The 19,576-nt window shown below is 43.6% G+C and overlaps 1 protein-coding gene across 1 annotated transcript in view; it reads right to left on the reverse strand.

Moving 5' to 3' along the window:
- Positions 1-3,306: 3,306 nt before the first annotated feature.
- Positions 3,307-19,576, reverse strand: part of Fech (ferrochelatase) — a 34,671-nt gene continuing 18,401 nt past the window's right edge. The window contains exons 5-11 of the mRNA XM_038331593.1: positions 17,937-18,071; positions 14,546-14,652; positions 10,906-11,004; positions 9,047-9,154; positions 8,463-8,627; positions 5,468-5,527; positions 3,307-5,034 (exon numbers count right to left, since the gene is read on the reverse strand). Coding sequence (XP_038187521.1) covers positions 4,900-5,034; positions 5,468-5,527; positions 8,463-8,627; positions 9,047-9,154; positions 10,906-11,004; positions 14,546-14,652; positions 17,937-18,071 — 809 coding nt within the window. The 3' untranslated portion in view covers positions 3,307-4,899. The remainder of the gene's footprint in view (positions 5,035-5,467; positions 5,528-8,462; positions 8,628-9,046; positions 9,155-10,905; positions 11,005-14,545; positions 14,653-17,936; positions 18,072-19,576) is intronic.

Raw genomic sequence — 19,576 nt, forward strand, 5'->3', positions numbered from 1 at the left:
AGGGCAGTCTGCCCCCAGTTCAGTACCAGTGATAGAATTCCGGACACAATTCCTCATCAAGAGTTTGCTTTCCAAGTTGGGGAGGTGATGTAGGTGTGTCTTCTATCTGATGATTTCATTGGATAATTAATAAAGAAACTGCCTGGCCCATCTGATAGACCGGCCCTTAGGTGGGTGGAGTAGACAGAACAGGAAGAAGGAAGTGAGGTAGATGGCTCAGTCAGATGCCACGCCTCTCTTAAGTTAGGCAGACCGCCGTGCCTCTCCTCAGAGAGATGCCAGAGGCGATGAAGCTCCAGCCCAAGATGGACGTAAGCTAGAAACTTCCCGGTAAGACACCACTTTGTGGTGCTACACAGATTATTAGATATGGGTTAATCAAGAAGTGGAGGGGCTAAGCTAGCTGGTGGCTGGGAGCCTGGCTGCGGGAAGCCGGCCTGCAGCCCCTCCACTACAGAATGGCGCCCACCTTTAATCCCAATGCCTGGGAGGCAGAGACAGACAGATCTCTGTGAGTTCAAGGTGTGGTAGCATATGCCTTTAATCCCAGCACTTGGGGTGCAAAGGCAAGTGGATCTCTGAGAGTTCAAGGACAGCCTGGTCAACAGAGTTATTCCAGGACAAAGATATACAGAGAACCTGTCTTAAAAAAAAGTAAAAATAAACGAAATAGAGGTTAAAATAAAGCTGCACAGAGATGGAAAATACACAGAGAATCTTGGTACTGTATGCTATTATGCTCTCTTTGAATTGTTTAAATGCTGAGGAAGGAGCAACAGCTGCTAAAAGATATTTGTTTACAAATGCTGCTAAACTATTCCAGAATAGATATTTTGAAAATACCTTGACTTTAAAATTTGGATCTAAGGACATGATGCTTTGGAAAGGAGTTTCTTTTGTTTTTACAGAAAATGAGACCCTGTGGATTGCTTATATCCCAATATGGTATGATAGACCACGCCCTCCTGAAGGTTGTTGTGAACATCCTCAAAAAATTACTTTACGCAACTGATGACTGAGATGAACATGGTACACAGTTTACACCATAAAAGATCGGATTAACAGCGTCCCCATTCAGCAGGAAGCAGTTTGGAGAGAAATAACTGCGCCCATATTCCCAAATATTGTTTATAAGTGTTCTTTTACATTTAAAGGGGGATATAATATGGAGATGAGTAATTTTGCATTGATATGGATTTGGCTTTAGTGATTTAAATTTAAGGTCAATTTTGTTAAATGTATATGTATTTCTGATACTGATTAATGTATTGTGATGGTGTAGTTCATTTAAAAATGTAATGTATATAGGTTGTTAATGGATAGTTATCAATATTAGTAAAACTTGTAGTTATGTTAGTTAGATTTTCTAGCTATATAGAGATATATTTAAGTTACATAGGCATTCTTCATATCTTTCAAAGACTACAGAATATCGCATTTTAGATGTTTTAATAACTTAAGGCTTTTCATGACAATGAGACACGTCAGCTCCTGGCAGCACCAATCTACTTAAAGAGGAAGATGGGCATCGAAGAGGATACTTATGGAGTTTGATAGCCATTTGGGCAAGAAACTGCTCTTGCCTGGACTATTGCATAAACTGAACACAGAGAACCCTCAGAGAGAGGACTGCTGAACTTGCCTATAGGTGAGATGTTCCTTCTGGGTTCCTGATTCATGAAAGAGTCTGCGAAACATTCTGCAGGACACAGCAGATAGTGACTGAACTGTCTTTGAAATTTCCTTCTTTATGGAAATGTCTGCTGGAAACTATGGGCCTGAAGGCCGAAGATGGATGCTCCAACGGTACAGAGGAATTTTGGGTGACTGTCCAGGCAGCTAGATGTCTCTGTCATTTCTAGAGTTTTGTAAGTTGCTTACTTCTTATTTACTTAGGTAATATTATATCTTTCCTGAGTCTTTGATGGAGTTGAAGAATGGATAGATAGTTAAAGTTTTCCTTTGTTATGATAAAAGATAAAATGGATATAAGTATTGTAACTAATTCTTACTTGATAACTATTTTGTTATATGTAATTTTACTATGTTAAAGTTAAAGCCTTTCTTTTATTGTTTAAACAGAAAAAGGGGAAATGATGTGGGAGAGTCTTCTGTTTGAGTTGATTTCATTGGCTAATAAAGAAACTGCCTGGCCCATTTGATAGACCGCCCCTTAGGTGGGTGGAGTAGACAGAACAGGAAGAGGAAGTGAGGTAGAAGGCTCAGTCAGATGCCACGCCTCTCCTAAGTTAGTCAGACCACCGTGCCTCTCCTGAGAGAGAAGCCAGATGAGATGAAGCTCCAGCCCAAGGTGGACATACGCTAGAAACTTCCCGGTAAGACACCGCTCATGGTGTTACATATATTATTAGATATGGGTTAGTAAAGATGTGAATAAGAGGCTGAAAATAATGGGCCAGGCAGTATTTAAAAGAATACAATTTGTGTGTTGTTATTTCGGGGCATAAGCTAGCCAGTGGCTGGGAGCCGGGTGGCGGGAAGCCGCCCGCACCTCTTCACTACAGGGAGGGAGGAAAGCAGGATTTCAGAATTCTAGCAGGGACTTCTGAACTGGTGCTTCTAGCAGTATCTCCGGGGCCAAGGTCTTTTCATCTGAAAAACTGTTGAAGAGCCAAGACTAATGACAAGCAAGTTCCCTGAGGAGGGTAACGGCAGTGAGCGTCAGAGCCTGCCAACAGGGGCCACCCATCCTCAGATGCCCGTCCACTGCAGGAGAAGGGGTAACGGCTGTGAGCGTCAGAGCCTGCCAACAGGGGCCGCCCACCTTCAGATGCCCGTCCACTGCAGGAGAAGGGGTAACGGCTGTGAGCGTCAGAGCCTGCCAACAGGGGCTGCCCACCCTGAGATGCCCATTCACTGCAGGAGAAGGGGTAACGGCAGTGAGCGTCAGAGCCTGCCAACAGGAGCCACCAACCCTGAGATGCCCGTCCACTGCAGGAGAAGGGGTAACGGCTGTGAGCGTCAGAGCCTGCCAACAGGGGCCGCCCGCCCTGAGATGCCCGTCCACTGGGGGGCTCATCCCCAGAAGTGATGAACACAGGGACATCCCCAGAAGTGATGGACACAGGGACATCCAGAGTACCCAGACCTTTGACCTTTCTCTAGAAACCGCCTACTAATGAAGACAAAGCCAAATTAGGAACAAAAGGAGATGCTAGTCAAATTTGAAAGCCATTATGGGTATAAGCAGTCTTTGAGCCAGCAGAAAGCACGGTGCTTTGCCGGATTACAAAGTGAACGCCCCACATTTAGTCATTTTGAATCAGTTTTAGAAGACAGCACAAATCAAACAGACGAAAGCTATAATGGTTATTAATAGTAAATCCTCAGTATAGACTATCTATGCATCTTCCTAATTACTTCCACTTTATGAACTGCTTTTCTATCTAAAAATAAAAATGCTCAAAGAGATATTCTTTTTGAAGAACAAAGTTTCAGAGAAAGTGATTATTAGAAATCCTTCAAGGATCCCAAAGACTTTAAAATCCATTTAAATCCAAATGCAGAAGATCAGATTCTGCTCTGATATCATTTTTAGACTTTTAGAACAACTCTTAATTACACATTCAGGCAGGAACAAGTTAGGAGGGGAAAGCAAGGTGACTATGATGGAATATGTTGAAATTCTCAAAGTATCAATACATATATATATATATATATATACAAACACACATATATGTATATATATATAATATCCACAGGAAAAGGCTGTAATAAAATGATAATTATTACATTAGAGTGGTCATTTTCCCCTTCTCTATGTTTTACAAATGGCCTATTCTATGACTATATTTCATAATAAAAACTTATTAATGAAGAAAACTCAAGGTTATCAGACATAGTCAACTTTATAAAATTATTTTCAAATAAGTGAGCAGAAAATAGAGGCACTCGGCTAAGAGCAGGGTGACGCTGGGGGGCTCCTTGGCCTTGGGGGGATGAAATCCATCAGTAGCATTTTCCGGTGGCACCATCCTAGGAGACAGGAAGCAGAGTCCCACCATCCCTGAGGTACCACGGACTCAAACTAAGGCATACACAGCAAGGACCGAATTCCCACAGGTTTATCAGGCCATGTGCCCGGGGAATCGCAGAGCACTTTTGAGACGTGCACTTGTTTCGGGTTCAGGGAAGGAAAATGAGACTCCTCCACAGACGCCAGGATGAACGGTGGCTGCACGGACAGCAGAGGCAATGCTAGGTGGCCACTCTGATTCACCAGCATTCTGGTATGAAAGAGCAGGTAACGTAATATCTGCGTGCAGTGCGGGGAACCAAACTATGAGCCTCATGCACGCTAGGCAAGCACACAGTCACTAAGCTACCTCCTAAGTCCAATTCTTTCACAAATTGTATTTCATAAATTAACTACATCCCCTTAAGCTATATCCGTGAGGCTGCAGACTTACTCACCACTGAAGCATACAGAGGGGACCCGCCATACTATTTTAGGAGGTTGCTTAGGGCAATAAGTGCAGAGTCTGTGTGCGTTTCATAAGATAAAAACTTAAAGCTCACTCCTGGAAAGTCACAATAGACGCTCCAGGCGAGTAAATTGACCCCAGAAAGGGGTGTAAGTGTTCCCCGTGCATGTATATGAAGACAGAAACTTCAGTAAGAATTTCAGAGTCTCTTCCCCGAGAAATACAATTCTGCGTGTCTGTGATGCTGGCGTTCAGGAAGTGGGAGCAAGAGGTCCACTGGAGGCTAGCGTGGACCACAGAGGGAAGCAAAAATAAACTAAAACAAAATAAAGGAAAGAAAGAAAGAAATCGTGGTTTGTGCCTGAAGGCTGTGCACAGGCTAATGTGGCTTCGGTCCCCATCGGAGGCGCCTGGAGGTTGTGCTTCGGCGAGTCCCATGGGTCCTCAGGCAGGGTCACAGCTGCTGGCTGCTGAAGAAGGATTTAGTCTCCCTGCAGACAGGATTTACACAGAGCGGGCAGCTCAGTGTCAGCTGCGTGGAGCACAGCTTGTTTGACTGGATGTGCGAGTACACCAAATCAGCCAAGGCCTGCAAGACAGAGCACACGGCCATCAGCGGCAAGTCTGCTGGGCCCACGTTCATGCCCTCAGTGCATCCCGGGAAAACGGCTCTGGTTAGGGTTTCTTTCCAACTGAGTTCCAGAACTGTAAAATATAGTCCTTCCAGGAGACTGTCAGCTTAGGCAGAGTCCAAATGGAGACTTTAGGAAAGGGACCCTCTGACCCCACCCACTGCCCCTTTTCACTGAGAAGCAGATCTAAAACTAGGCAGTTGTAGCAAAATAAGGAAGCTGGGACTACTGAAAGGACAAAGGAGGAACAGAGAAGGAATTCGCTCTTAGTTTTGTAATTAATTGGAACTCCAAATGTACTAATCTGTGAGAAAACCAATATCGTGCAGGAGTTTCTCCAAGGACTACGCTGCACTATGTTCTACTAAAATGGTTGTAACACTGCGGTACCTTAGAGAACAATGGATTTCCATTAAGAGACTCCGCTCTTCTGATGTTTTCAGCTCCACACTGAATCAAATGAGAATGGGAAGAAAACACAGACACATTTTATTTTCCTTTCCTTCTTTTCCTTTTCTTTCTTTTTTTTAAAGACACTAAGTGCCACAAAAAAATAAACGCACAGAAATATACGCACACACTCCGCAGCCTGACCTTGAATGGTCACAGACTGCTCATGAATGTCGGTCATGGGTGGTTGGGTGGGCTGAGCGGATTGCCAGAAGCTGCTCTTCTGCTCCTGGGTCGCCTCCGTCCCATCACCTCCCCACAGTGATGGGATTCCAAACCACGCTTGAGTTACACTGGATGGAATTCTCAAGAGTGATTCCCGTCCACGTACCATTCTTGTTCCTATTCTACCTCTCTAATCCAAACTGTACAGACCTGTCTGAGGAAATGTTGCTGTAATTAAGTAAAATTTCCTACTTGCTTTGATCCCAAGAAAGAGCCAAGAGAAGGAAATTAATTTATGGACTCTAAGTCATACTGAGTCTAAATGGAATCCAATGTAGAATTGGGTTTTAAAATAAGGTCTTATAGAGAAAAATCTGAGTATTGTTCAGTACTTTCTTTTCCCATCTTATAAAAACCAAACAACAGAAACAAACAAACAACAACAGATACAGCTAACTATTCTCAGATATAGAGTTTATTCCATAGCTAGAACCTTCTCTCTCCCTCCATGTTGAGACATGGTCAGTTGCTTTATCCTTTACATTGGCATTTAAATGAGGCACCCACTCGGGAAACACAATGTATTCAGCAAACATCTAGACCTCAACATGGAGGAGGTTCTACTTAAAAAAATTGCAAACCAGTCATGGCAGCAGAATAAGCAGTGTTAGTAATGGGGAGGGGGCACGGGGGATAGGAAGACAGATGCAGCAGCAATGAATCTGTCTGCAGAACATCATTGGAAAAGTGAAAGCATCTATAGTTATGTAGCATAGGAGAGTCATGCAGCATATGACAGTCACGTGGCATATGACAGTCACATGGCATGACAGTCACGTAGCATGATATCACGTAGCATATGACAGTCATGTAGCACGACAGTCATGTAGCACGACAGTCACGTAACATATAATCATGTCGCATATGAGAGTCACATAGCATATGACAGTCATGTAGCATGACAGTCACGTAACATGATAATCACGTAGCATATGACAGTCACATAGCATAGGACAGTCACGTAGCATATGATAATCACGTAGCATATGACAGTCACGTAGTAAATGACAGTCACGTAGAATATGAGTCATGTAGCATATGAGAGTCATGTAGCATATGATAATCATGTAGCATATCACAGTCACGTGGCTTATGATAGTGACATAGCATATGACAGTAAAAATTAAAAAACCTCAAATGACTATTAATCAAGGATTTGCTTAAAATGGCCACAGGCATTTAATTATATTTACTCACTTATATCCAAAATATGTATTTAAGGAAAGAAAATGGGATTACAAAACTATGGATGAATAGTTCGTTAAATGCGGAAATGCCTATTTTAGGGTCAGAGTATGAGCGAGCCCCACTCGACAGCACGTTCTCGGTACCATCTGAGAACTTTATTATTTTTATCAGCAAAAGGCAAAAAAGTTATTTCCACTGTGGCATAAAATGTTTTAAACTTTTAAAGTTAGTTGTTACAAGCATATTACATTTTCATATCAAAATAATGATAGCTACATGGTTTCCTTTCTTCCCTACAGGGATTAATTTATCAATCACTAATAATCCTCTTGGCTGCTATTAACAGCCCCTGCTTGTAATACAAACAAATAGAAACCATAACTCAACACATAAAAAAACCTTATGTTCAAACATCCGTGTTTGACTGGTGACTGGCACAGGCACACAAACTGCAGGGGTGGACAGCTGGTTCGGTTCTGCCCTCCTCACCCTGCACTCTGCCCCTCGCTGCCACCCAGTCCCAGAAGGGGTGTAGTGCCCCGTGGAGCCAGATTTCCACCAGTCACATGTGGGAAGGCCATGAGTTTTCATCCAAGATTAGAGGGGGAAAGGGCTTCCTGAGTCCCCATGCTTCCAGCTTCCCACAGAAACCCAGCAATAAGCCACCAAAGGTTTCAGGCTCGCCCTCAGAAGCTACAAGACAGGTGAGCAACAGTTTTTCTCCACCCTGAGCGACACACCACATCCATCTTATGCCAGCAGTGGTATTTATTATTTCAATAGTCAGATTGATCACAACCTGTTAGCAAACAGCTAAGGAAGTGAAGGCCCAGAAGAGGCCAGGGGAATCACACACACACTGCGTCTGTGTTTGTTCTATGTGTCTCTCCGAAATGGCAAGGACTCATATGCCCTCAAATCCAACCAGAAACAGGGTAACAGTCCAAGAACCACAACTGTACTAAGTGCAAGGAATGAATTACAGACTATTTAAACATCCCCCTCAGAACTGATAAGATATGCAATTCCTTTTCACTGAAGATTCCAACTTCACATGGAAACTCACACTGAAAAAAAGCATTAGTTTCAATGATATTGGGCAACATTGTTTAATAAAGGCAAAACATCCTCTTCTAGGGCTGATATAGAATTAATTTATGAAGTATTATTCAAAATGATGAGGACTCAGTACATCTAAACATATCAAAAGTTTTTTTCTTCTTTTCCTTCCTTCTTCCCCCTCCCTTCCTTCTTCTTTCTCTCTCTCCCCGCTTCCTTTGTTTGTTTTTTTTTTGAGAAGGTCTCTCTATGTAGCTTTGGTTGGCCTGGAGCTCACTTTGTAGAAGACTGGCCTTGAATTCACAGAGATCTGCTTGCCTCTGTCTTCTAGCTCTGGGATTAAAGGAGTGTTACACCACACCCATCCCCATAAACAGTAATGTTTTTAAATTGATAACTGAAGAGAAAACGTCCTGTTAAAACAAATCATGATAGGACAAAGGAGCCATATGGGTACACTCACCTTCTTGGCCAACACTTGGGAATATTCAATATCCAGTTCATAAAGCGTCTCAATATGATCACTGGTAAACGCTATTGGAACCAAAAGGATATTCTTCCTCCCCCTCTCACAAAGCCCTTTGATAGCCTCATCTGTTTGAGGACCCAACCAGGGTACTGGGCCAACCTATGAGAAAGGAGGACCAATGCAGACATGGAACATGTTCTCATGGAACAGGTCAATAACATATTACCGCCACGGCCCCCACCCCCAACACACACGGAGCACACATGTGTCCACCCAGGTGAGAGCCCCTCCTACACCACCTTGAATAGGCTTGAGTCATTTTCACACTGAAGCTTGAATCCTTCCAGAGGCTATGGTACAAATAAATAGTTTCTTCTGCTAACGCTAAAAGTCGGATATTAGCTGATGGAACTCCCCCAGTGGCTCAATTCACCCTTCTATCTACTTGCTTTCTGCAGTGAGCAGTTGACTTACAGAATAGCTTGCTGGCACGGAAGAGCTCAGATTCCTATTTATAAATAAGTGATAAAGCAGATTTTCAAGAGATGATGGCCTAAAAATGTGTGAAAGGTACCTACCTTGGACTGCCACACCAGTCGGTAGGGGTTCGGGTAGCCCAGCTCTTCCATGACTTTGTGGACAGTGGCACCTACTTCCTGGGGATAGGGGTCCCCTCTGTTGACAACCTGCAGTGGAGACAGAGTAGCATGCGTCACCGACACTGTAAAGGGTGCCAAGAACCACTGGCAATGCAGAGACATGATGAACATGAGCCACGCCCCTTCCTTGCTGTCCCCTGAACTAATGACAGTCGTATCTGAGTGCCATTGGGAAAGTTCCTTGGCTCTGCTATTCATTGGCAAAAAGAATTCAGTCAGCTACAAGATCCCAAAGAAGATGCCGTTTGTGGAAGATGGACAAGGTCTACCCGGTTCAGATATGAACCGATAGGATCTATGTCTTCTGCTCAGTATCTCTCCTCCCTTCCTTGACAGCTGACAGCGGCAAAATGACTGTGCGCAGTGAGGCGCGCGCTCCCGACAGGAAAGCCTACTGGAAACCTTTGAAGATATTCAGCACACACTTTTATTCTAACTCTTTTCATCCTTTGTGGGGCACTGACTCCCTAACTCCATCCCCCCGCTTTATGGTGTCTATTACCGCCTGCTCCACCATGGTATTTTCCTTCATATTATGTTAATTATCTTTCCCTGTTACTGTACATGAACAAAGGTTTTGTCTGTTTACATCATCCCCACGTCTGATATATATAATAGGTGCCCGATAAATACTGTACTGGTGAAATGAAATACTAAGAAAATACATTGTGATATTATCGGTGGCCATATAATCATTAGAAACATAAATGTAGAAGGACGAAAGAAATACAAAGCTGCCTTTGGCACCGTATAACTGCTGCAGGCAGGCTCCACTGTAAGGCGGCTCCTGGGATGTTCCAGTGTAAGTATTCGTCTGCCCGCTCTGGAGCTTCCCTCTGGTACCTAGAATGGATCCCTGAAAGGCTTTGCATGACACTAAAAAGGAGTTGTGAAGCCACTGAAACGAAAGAGACAGGCTTCCAAAGGGAGTGGCTTCCCTTAAAGCCACTTGTTACTGATGCAGTGGCTGCACCTTGCAGGAGTGGCACAGGGTTTGACTCCGGTGATCATCCCGGAGCAACATGGTACCCTCCACCTACGCTGGTTGGTGCCGTTAATCATGTGGTTCAGACCGATGGCACATTAAGCAAATGTAATCTCCCACCTCTATGGCATGGAAAACAGTGTTCGTGGGACAGGATCATAGTTCTGGGCAGATGAAACTGGGCACTGCGTCCAAGATCTTTCAAGCGCCCTACTAGCATGGTATTGCCATGTTTCCTGAAATGCACCCGCCATGGCAGAGGAGGTGCCATTTCAATGAACAGCCTGGTATAATATGATGAACCAAGGGTCAAGAGCTCTGTGCTATGTATTCTCTGGTCACATTGTGGTCCCTAGTGTTCATGAATTTGAACCAGATTGGCTCCCCAGAAAGCACAGGCTTCTGCTAAGTCTTGAAGAGAGAACTGGGTTTAGTGTGAATGGAGCTGACTACACAGTTCCATAGACAGAAACTGCACATTGTTCTCCTTCCACATGGCAGGCAAAAGCACAACGCTTAGCGGGTACACTCAATGGAAATTCTTACATATGAATGAACCTTCCAGCTAACATTAATGGCTATTAATAAGAGATCTGTTTGTAATATTGTGCATCGAATTAATTGCTGGGAGGTTTCAGAAAATGAATCTATGAGCAAGCTACGGCTGGGATTTTAGAATTTATTCTTGCACTGAATTGAGGGCAGAATGGAGCCAGGTCCATTTTACACGCTTAGAAAGTGAAACAACCCAATCTTTTACCGCTAGATCACCTAACAAAATGTTCTTACTTACAGACATTGGCAGAGAGTGGGCAGAAAACAGAATGACCACCTCGCTTCTCTTCTCGGGTGGAAAATGGTCCAGTTCTTTCAGAATGTGGTCCGCAAAGCACTGTAGGAAGCCCAAGAATGGGGGAGAAGGCAGTGAGAAGGGCAAAGAAGGGAAGGAAGAAAGCATCTCAGAAATGAGAGCGATACCAAATATCTCAGAATAATCTTCCAAATCTGGAACTCTACCTCTTTTTGAAAAAATGCAAACAGTACAGTCTCTTTGATTTGGTTTGGCTTCAGAATGGATGGCAATGGTTTCGGGGGCCTAGGGAATTTGATGGGAAACTTCTAACGCTCACTAATGGCTCTCTGCAAACGAAAGCCGAGGGTTGCTTCCCCTCGGGAAGAGCAGGGCACACTTCCAGATGGAAAGGAAACACAGATGGGAAGAAGAAGTTGTTTTAAGATCTCGCATTTGCTCTGTTAGCAGGAAAACAGCTTACGGGGATCTTTCTAAATCTTCCTTACTTTGGCTCTCGGGCTTATCACACTAAAATACATTAGCCAGAAATAGGAAATTAGAAAATACTCGTCTATTTTTTTATGACATCTTTCGTATGAGTCCTGGGTCTGCACCAAAGCAGTCCTCCTCACAAGCTTCTTGACGGATGACAGGCTGTACAGCCCCCATTAAACACGCAGAGGGGGACAAGATGTGGCCATGGGAGGGCTGCCCAGCCATATGTGTGAACGCGGACTAGAATCCAGGTCCTGCTGCCTTCAGACCTCTGTCCGCCAGACCGGCTCCCTCTTGCTTCTCCTTGGCACTTGCTGAGTCTCATGGGTAGGTGCTGAAACACCAGATCTGAAAGGGCTTTCTTTCATCTTACACTTGAATCATTCCTGGCCATTTGGTTCATAAGGAAAATGTACCAAGAGACAGAAGCCGGTCAACTGAGAAAACTGGAATGTGACGGGAAATTAGACAGGAGTCGAATATCAGTGTTAAAACAAACTGCAGTGGAATTTTGTAATGTGGTTATCTTAAAAGAACAGCTGTGATCTTAAGGTGTGCATGTGTGTGTGCTTATCTGTTCTTAGACAGTTCAGAAAAAAATATATGTGGACATATACATATATACACATACAGAGAACATGTAAATGATAGGTTAAATGAAACAAATGTTAACACATGAGTATGGGTAAAGAATAGATAGCAATTAATTATACCATTTTTTAAAAGATTTTATTTATTTTGTGCATATGGATGTCTGATCTGCATGTATGGCTGTGACATCATGTAAATACTTGGTGCACAGAAGCCAGAGGAGGCCATCAGATCCCCTGGAACTGGAGTTACTAATGGTTGTGAGCTGCCCATGTGGGTACTGGAACTCAGACTGTGAGTCCTATGCAAGAGCAGCCCGTGCTCTAGACCACGGAGCCATCTCTCCTGCCCTTACTTTATTTACAATTATGTATATTTGTGTATGGGGGCGGTATATGTGCACGTGTGTGAGGATGCCTGCAGATCCAAAGGACGGCGGCGTCAGATCCCCTGCAGCCGGAGCTGCAGCAGCTGAGAGCCACCTGAGGAGGGCGCTGGGAACGGAACTGGAGTAGTGGTATGTGCTCTTAACCAGGGAGCCCTCTCTCCTGTCACATTAGCCTTCTAACTATTACTTCTTGTAATTATTTTTGCATGTACAAATAAAATTTAAAGAACAACTTGACAGAATCACACCAACTTGGAGCTGATGTACTGTAGGTTCCAAACCAGTCCCTAAGAAGACTAAGATATTTACCATTCCAGAACTCACAAATTCGGTAAATACTGAACAAAATAGTACTCAGAAACAGTATCTAATACTGTTTGCCTCTCTCCCCTTTTCCCTCATCTCCATATTGTAAGTGTGACAATATTTGGTACAAACAAAAGCTGTGTTTTTATAGTGTTCATAATGTTTAGAGAGCAAGCCTTCTCAGGATTATTTTTAGAGAACAGCCTACATAAAGTAGCCGCTGTAAAGTTTACGTAGGAGCCTGGAACATACACTTACCGCAACTACTCCAGAGACCAGATAAAGAGCGGTATTAGAGAGATGGTAATACTATGACTACTTTGAGTAGCTAGTACTGCTAACATGCAGAAATGTGGATTTAAGGCCACGGTTGCATTGAGGCTAGATTTTTAGGGGTTTGCCCCCCTTCCTTCCCTTTCCTGGGCTTGTAAAATTGCAAGTAAGAACACAGTTCCTTGGGGCTCGCGGGAGTCGCTAAGCCATCTTCAAAACTCAAGCGGCACGGACAAATAGAAGTGCTACTTAAATCACCTAAGCCCATCTGCAGGATTTTCTGTGCACAGCCCCCGTGCAGAATGAAAGCAGCACGGCCTCTCAGAGCCTTCAATCACACCATCCAGGAGGGCAGATAAATGCCTCTAAAATTCCCTTTCATTTTATGAACAGAGACTTCCTCGGTTAAGAGACCTTTCCATCTTTCTGCTTCCCCCTTTTCAAAGGGCTGAATTTTAATGCAAATCTAATTACTCCCTCGATCAGGGCAGGCAGATGCTGTGCAGACCCCTCTTCCCGTGCCACATGTCAGTGCAGACCTGAAATACCCCCTCCTTCCCAGCCACAGCAGCGGTCAGGGCCTTAGGCACTCCAGTTACCCCTGGCTGGACCCGGGAGAACGATGACCGCTGGACACACACACAGCTCACAGTGACACCCATCCCTAGGGGACTGCTTTCTAGTTTCTACTCCAACACAAGTGTTAACCCTTTCCCTACCCACAGGACACCGCTCTGGGGAAAGCCGGCCTGATTTTAATGCCGTCTAGCACCATCTAGTGGTCACAGGTTTTAAGTGCTGCCGCTCTTTGCAGTTATTTTGCCCGGATTACAGAATGGTCAAGGAATATAAAATAAATCGAACTATAGTCCAAACCATGTCTATACTTCTCGACCTAAAACAGCTCAAAATCATGAACGTCTACAGACTCTACACACTCTATCTGAATGACTCAGGACTTTTTTAAAAAAATCTTCACTCATTTTGTTGTTGTTTTTAAAAAAGGAATAAAATAATACCAATTCAAAGCTATTGGACTTAGAGTTATAAGTTTTAACTGATTCTTCTAAAATAAAGTACTCATTGACAGAATATTACAAAGGTAAGTGTACAAGATAAATGAGCATTTTCTTTCGATCCATGCGACTTCCCCCACTGAAATGTTTACTTTCCTGTCTCTGAATATGCATCTCTACTGTCTGTACTTTTTAATCTTTTGATATTTTAAAGGATTTAGAATATGGAAGTTTTAAATTTAAATTTGTTGGTGATCCACTCTAAGTATATAAATTAATGGAAATACTGTGTATTGATATAATCTTTAACACTCTTTTGGTCACTGAAAAATACAACACTCAAAATCTAACAATGGCACCGATGTGTAATCTGCAGAGAGAAGAGTCTCACCGTCTTAGCCTTAAATTTAGCGTCACTTTTCATGACAAGCAAAAAGTCTGATGGAGTGGCTCTAACTCCCAGCACGGAAAGTAAGCAAGAGACCAGCAGGGTCAGAAAACACCTCAGGCAGAGCAGAGCTGACTCGCACTAGAGGCTGTGAGGACGGAGGCTGCTGGCGGGCATACACACCTGGATGAGGAGGGGATGCGTGGGCCACCTGTCAATCGTGCTCCACTTCATGGTGGGCTTCCGTCCCATCTCGTTATAGTATCTGTAAATGGCATTTAAGCTGCTGCCTAAAATACAAGGGAGCCATTTAGCAGACACACTTGATTGTGGAAAAAAAAAAAAACAGACTAGTAAGGGCAATAATTGTAAGTTCAGAGTAGGCAGCTGTGTCTATACAGAAACCCAGTCTAATTACGATCTTTTCAATACTCTAAAATGCATATAGATTTAACTACCCTGCAAATGAAGATCACTAAAGAGCGATCAATTTCAGCAGACCTTCAAAGATTATTGAGGCCATTTCCACGGAGAGATGTGTGGCTGGGAGTTTACGAGACGTAAGCTATTGTGACTTTGCAGGGACCAGGTCTTAAAATTGAGAGCATGTGAAGAAAGGCGCTCCCATTATGACCGGAATCAGCCCCATTACAGGCAGTGTAGGGGGTGAGGAAGAAAGACACAGTGGGCTGTTATCCCAGCATGCTGATGCTGCTTTGTGTCCTTCTCTCACAGTGGTTCCTGGCATTTTCCTTTAGAGCTGCTTCATTTTACAAAGTTTTCGGGTTAGAATATGCATAATTCCATATCTAGAGCATTTTGGACATTTTCAGTCAATATTACAAGTTAACTATTTCTCAAATGAAAGCTTTAGAGCTGCCCTCTCTAAAGGTGCAATCATAGGGCAAGTAGCCTAGCAAGGGGTCGAAAAACCCCGCATTTAATCAATTTTTACAAAATGTACCATTCCCTGGAAGGAAGGAACCGACGCTGCACTCGGCAGGTAACCTAACAAAAGCCGTGTTTCTGTGTGAAAGGTGGACTATCCAGGAGAGGGCTGGCACCCTGACCAGGGACGCTGACACCAGGGTCAAACCCACAAACCAGTCCTACCAGGGAAGTTCCAACATGCCTGAGTACTGCCTACCGCCAGTTTCCTGGGCTCCTTACCACAGGAATCATAGTTAAGTTGCCAGTTTAAAAAGCTTACTCGGGACCAGAGCCACAGTTTAACTCAAATTGTTTGCTCAGGCTAAGATTCAACTTGCATTAAAAAAAAAAAAAAACAAAGGGCTCAATTCCAATGAGTAGAGACAGGGATGTGAGAGAATCTAAATTCGAGGGACAAAATTAATTTCCAAAGAAATCAAGGTATCTCATTATATTCACACTGCAGCTCTCCCAGCACTTCTGGGCGTCGTTTTCTGACATACAAAAGGGCTTCTGGGAGCCACGTCAGTTCCTCCTGTCACTGGACAACAGCTGATACACTACCGGAGAAGTAATCAAGAAGGGGAGACAAGTGAGAAAGATGCCCTAAGAAACACATAGTCACGTGCCTGTTCAAAGGACACAGAGGCAAAAGGAGACTATTGGCCTCCAAGAATAAGTGTTTCCTAAAACATTTATAGCTCACAAGTACAGATGTTTGGTCCTTACACACGAGATGCACTAGAGAAAGGCTGCTTGTGCCCCGAGCCCTGGCCACACCGCGGGAACCATCTGTGGGCAGAGCGCATCTGCAGCCACACGAGTAACAACCGCAACTTACGTACTAGGGAGAACTCCAAGTCGAGGGTCATTGTGCAAAGCAAGATAAAAATATGCCTTGAAAATTCTAAGATCTGACTCATTCTCCAATAATACATTACCAGATATTTTAAAACTGTTGGTTCCCACAGTAAATCACAGTTCAGATTTCTGGGTGTATGAGCAAGATTGGGCATTTTAACAGGTGCTCTCCATCTCTTTACACACACACAGACACACACAGACACACACACACACACACACACACTCACACACACAGTCTGTGTGCCTCACCATTTAAGGCACACGACACTTGGAATGTTTCCTCCATAGCCTTTTGTTCCTCCTTATAGGCATAATAACACTAATATTCAAAAGCAAACTAAGAATATAAATGCACTGACCCAAGTCCTTGAGAGAACACAATATATTTGTGGGTAATAAAGCTTTATACCTATAATCAAGTGTTGTGAAAAAATCCTTCTGTACTCTGTGTAAATTATGCTCTGATTGGTTTAATCAAGAAGCTGACTGACCAGTAGCTGGGCAGGATAAGGTTAAGCAGGAAAGCCGAACCAAAAAGGATGGGAGGAGGAAGAGCAGAGTCAGAGAAGTCACCAGCCAGATGTCGAACGAGTCAGACACATGAAATGGGATAGAGCTAAAGGCCATGAGGCTTGGGGCACTACATGGATGAATAGAAATGGGTTAAATTGTAAGAGCTAGTTAATAATAAGCCTGAGCTATTGGCCAAGCATTTGTAATTTATATAAGCTTCTATATGTATATTTGGGAGAGGGTAGTCAGGAAGGGGGAAACACCACCACCTACATATGGCACTCTAACGTGGTAGGTGTACATCCAAGTAAAACCTACAAAAGCTTAAAAGGGGGAAGGGTCTAGACACAAGAAATAGAGCCCAAAACAGCTTCCTAGCAAGGTATGGTAGTGCATGCCTTTGATCTCAGCATTCAGAAGGCAGATGCAGACAGATCTCATGAGTTCAAGGTTAGCCTGGTCTACATAGTGAGACCTGGCTCAAAAAAGCAAAAAGCAAGCAAAGAAAAAAAGAATATACAGTTTTCCAAGCTTATGTTTCATCTTCAGTCAAATGTACAGAGAACAGCCAAGAGTAATACATTCCAAAACCAAGAACACAGAAAGTCTGTAAAATGTTCATTTGAGCCCTCATGTTGATTTTTGTTACTTTTGTTTGTTGTTCTGTCTTGGTTGTTAGTTTTTTATTTGTTTTTGTTTGTTTGTTTTTTGTGATAGGCTCTTATCATATAACCTTGGCTGGCCTGGAACTCATTCTATGGATCAAACTGGTCTCAAACACATAGCCTGCCTGGGTTTAGAGGTGTGAGCCACCCCCAAGTAGACAAGATAGATTTTAAGTTAACCAGTAACTAACCCATAACTGAAGATAGACACAAATAAAAATAGCAATATTTCCATATTTCCATATGGATACTTCTGCTTTCAAAATGAAAACAGTTATCCACTTAATAAGAATTTCACAGTAGACATAAAAATAAGATACAATCCTAGAAAGTGATTAAGGTTCATTGTTGATCTTTTAACCAACTGTATTAAAGCAGCACCCAAGCATAGCCACACCATCCAGCCACCATTTGTAACCTCAGCTGGCAGGCCAATAATTCCAGAAGCACACGAAGCATACGATTTCAAAGTGACTGACCTGAACTCTCAAGTGTCAAGAAGACACTTGACAAGATCTACCATTCAAATTGCAAATCCCTTCAATACTCAGACTCCTGGGCTAGCTCTGCCAGGGCTGCAGACACCTTCGAGCCATCCTTACCTGTGGTGGAGCAGCTGAACTGTGGGTACTGTGTGAAAGCAATGGCCCTTTCTAGGCCATCTCTCTCCATCTCTTCGATTGCTTCTTCTGTCAAAGGATGGACGTACCGGAATCCAATATAGTATTTGTGAGGTGCTATTAGGAAGCACGAGTGGGAAGGAGAAGGTATTAATCTTTATATAGATTCCTCAGAGTCACCAAACATAATGTAATGGCCAGAACAATGAACGACTAACCTAATTCTCTACAATGCTGCTACGGCGAGCAGGTTAGGGTATTCCTGGCATCTTGTCCATCTTTTAGCAGGCAACAGGGCACTGAGTTATTCTGAGATCAGCGGTCCTACCTGCCTACCTTTTATTAATGTTTAATCTTTAAAACGCAAGCTTTTATTCTTAATTATCTCTTCTCACTAGGCATAAAGAGACTAAAGAAACATCAGGAGGGAAAAACAAAACAAAACAAAAAAACTAGTACCTACCTGGACAAGGTGGCACAGCCTTTATTTAACCCCAGCCCTCAGAAGAAGGATCTCTGTGAGTTTGAGGCCAGACTAGTGTGTGTGTGTGTGTGTGTGTGTGTGTGTGTGTATATATATATATATATATATATATATATATATATATATATATTTCTGGGACAGCCAGAGCAACATAGTGAGACCCTGTTTTAAATTCCTTTTTAAAATTTAGTACCCATTCTTGACATATTTTGTCTTAACTGAGCAAAATGGCATAAGTGTGCAACTCCCAATACTCGGAAAGCAAGAGCAGGAGGTCAAGTTAAGGACAACCGAGGTTACACAGCAAGTTCAAGGCCAGTCTGAGTTACATAGCTAGACCATTTCTCAAAACGGAGAAAACAAAACAAACGAACCAACCGACAGGGGCTGGAGGGGCACTGCAGAACATGATCCTGATCACAGAGGCAGGCAAACTGAGTGTGAAGCCAGTCTGATCTACGGCACATCCGCGGTCAATAGAGAATATAAAGTGAGACCCTGACCCAGAGAAAAGAAACAACAAAGACTTCTGAAAGCCACTCTCAGCCCGGTAGCCCAGAGGAAGCAAGGAACAGCAGGAATGCCTAGAAGGAACCAAGACCAGACGAGCTTCCTGGAAGAGGCTCAGGCCAACTGGCATGGCAGAGATGTTCTCCAACCTGTTAATATGTCTGCTGTCTGTGCAGTGAGCTCCAGATTCCCAGCTTTGGTGAGCTGTCACTCATGATATGGTGGGCTTTAGTGGCGCAGCTGTCTTTGAGACATTTCTGTGCCTGTAAGTCACTCTTGTCCACATTCCTGTAAAGAACCTCAATGAAATTCACCGGCTCACCAACGTGGACTTTGGGGACATCCATGCCTTGGTCTGTCTTCGGTTCCCTATCTAGGGTAAATAGACGTTTGCTCCCGTCTCCCAAAGAGTAGTGTCATCCAAGTGGATAGCGATTTGTCAGAGGATCATGAGAGCCAAGGCCCACTAAGGGCTAGAAACCCAAGTAGAGCTTCCAACATCCAGAGAAACAAAAGGCCCAAGAGAAGTGACCGTTGCCTGAGTGACAGTGGTCCGGCAAGCCGGTCCTGTGAGGGCAAGGCAGTGCTGTCACACGCTCAGTGCGCACACAGACCGGGAGGTTGGATG

Source organism: Arvicola amphibius, chromosome 5, assembly GCF_903992535.2.
Source record: "Arvicola amphibius chromosome 5, mArvAmp1.2, whole genome shotgun sequence".
NCBI classification, from domain to species: domain Eukaryota; kingdom Metazoa; phylum Chordata; class Mammalia; order Rodentia; family Cricetidae; genus Arvicola; species Arvicola amphibius.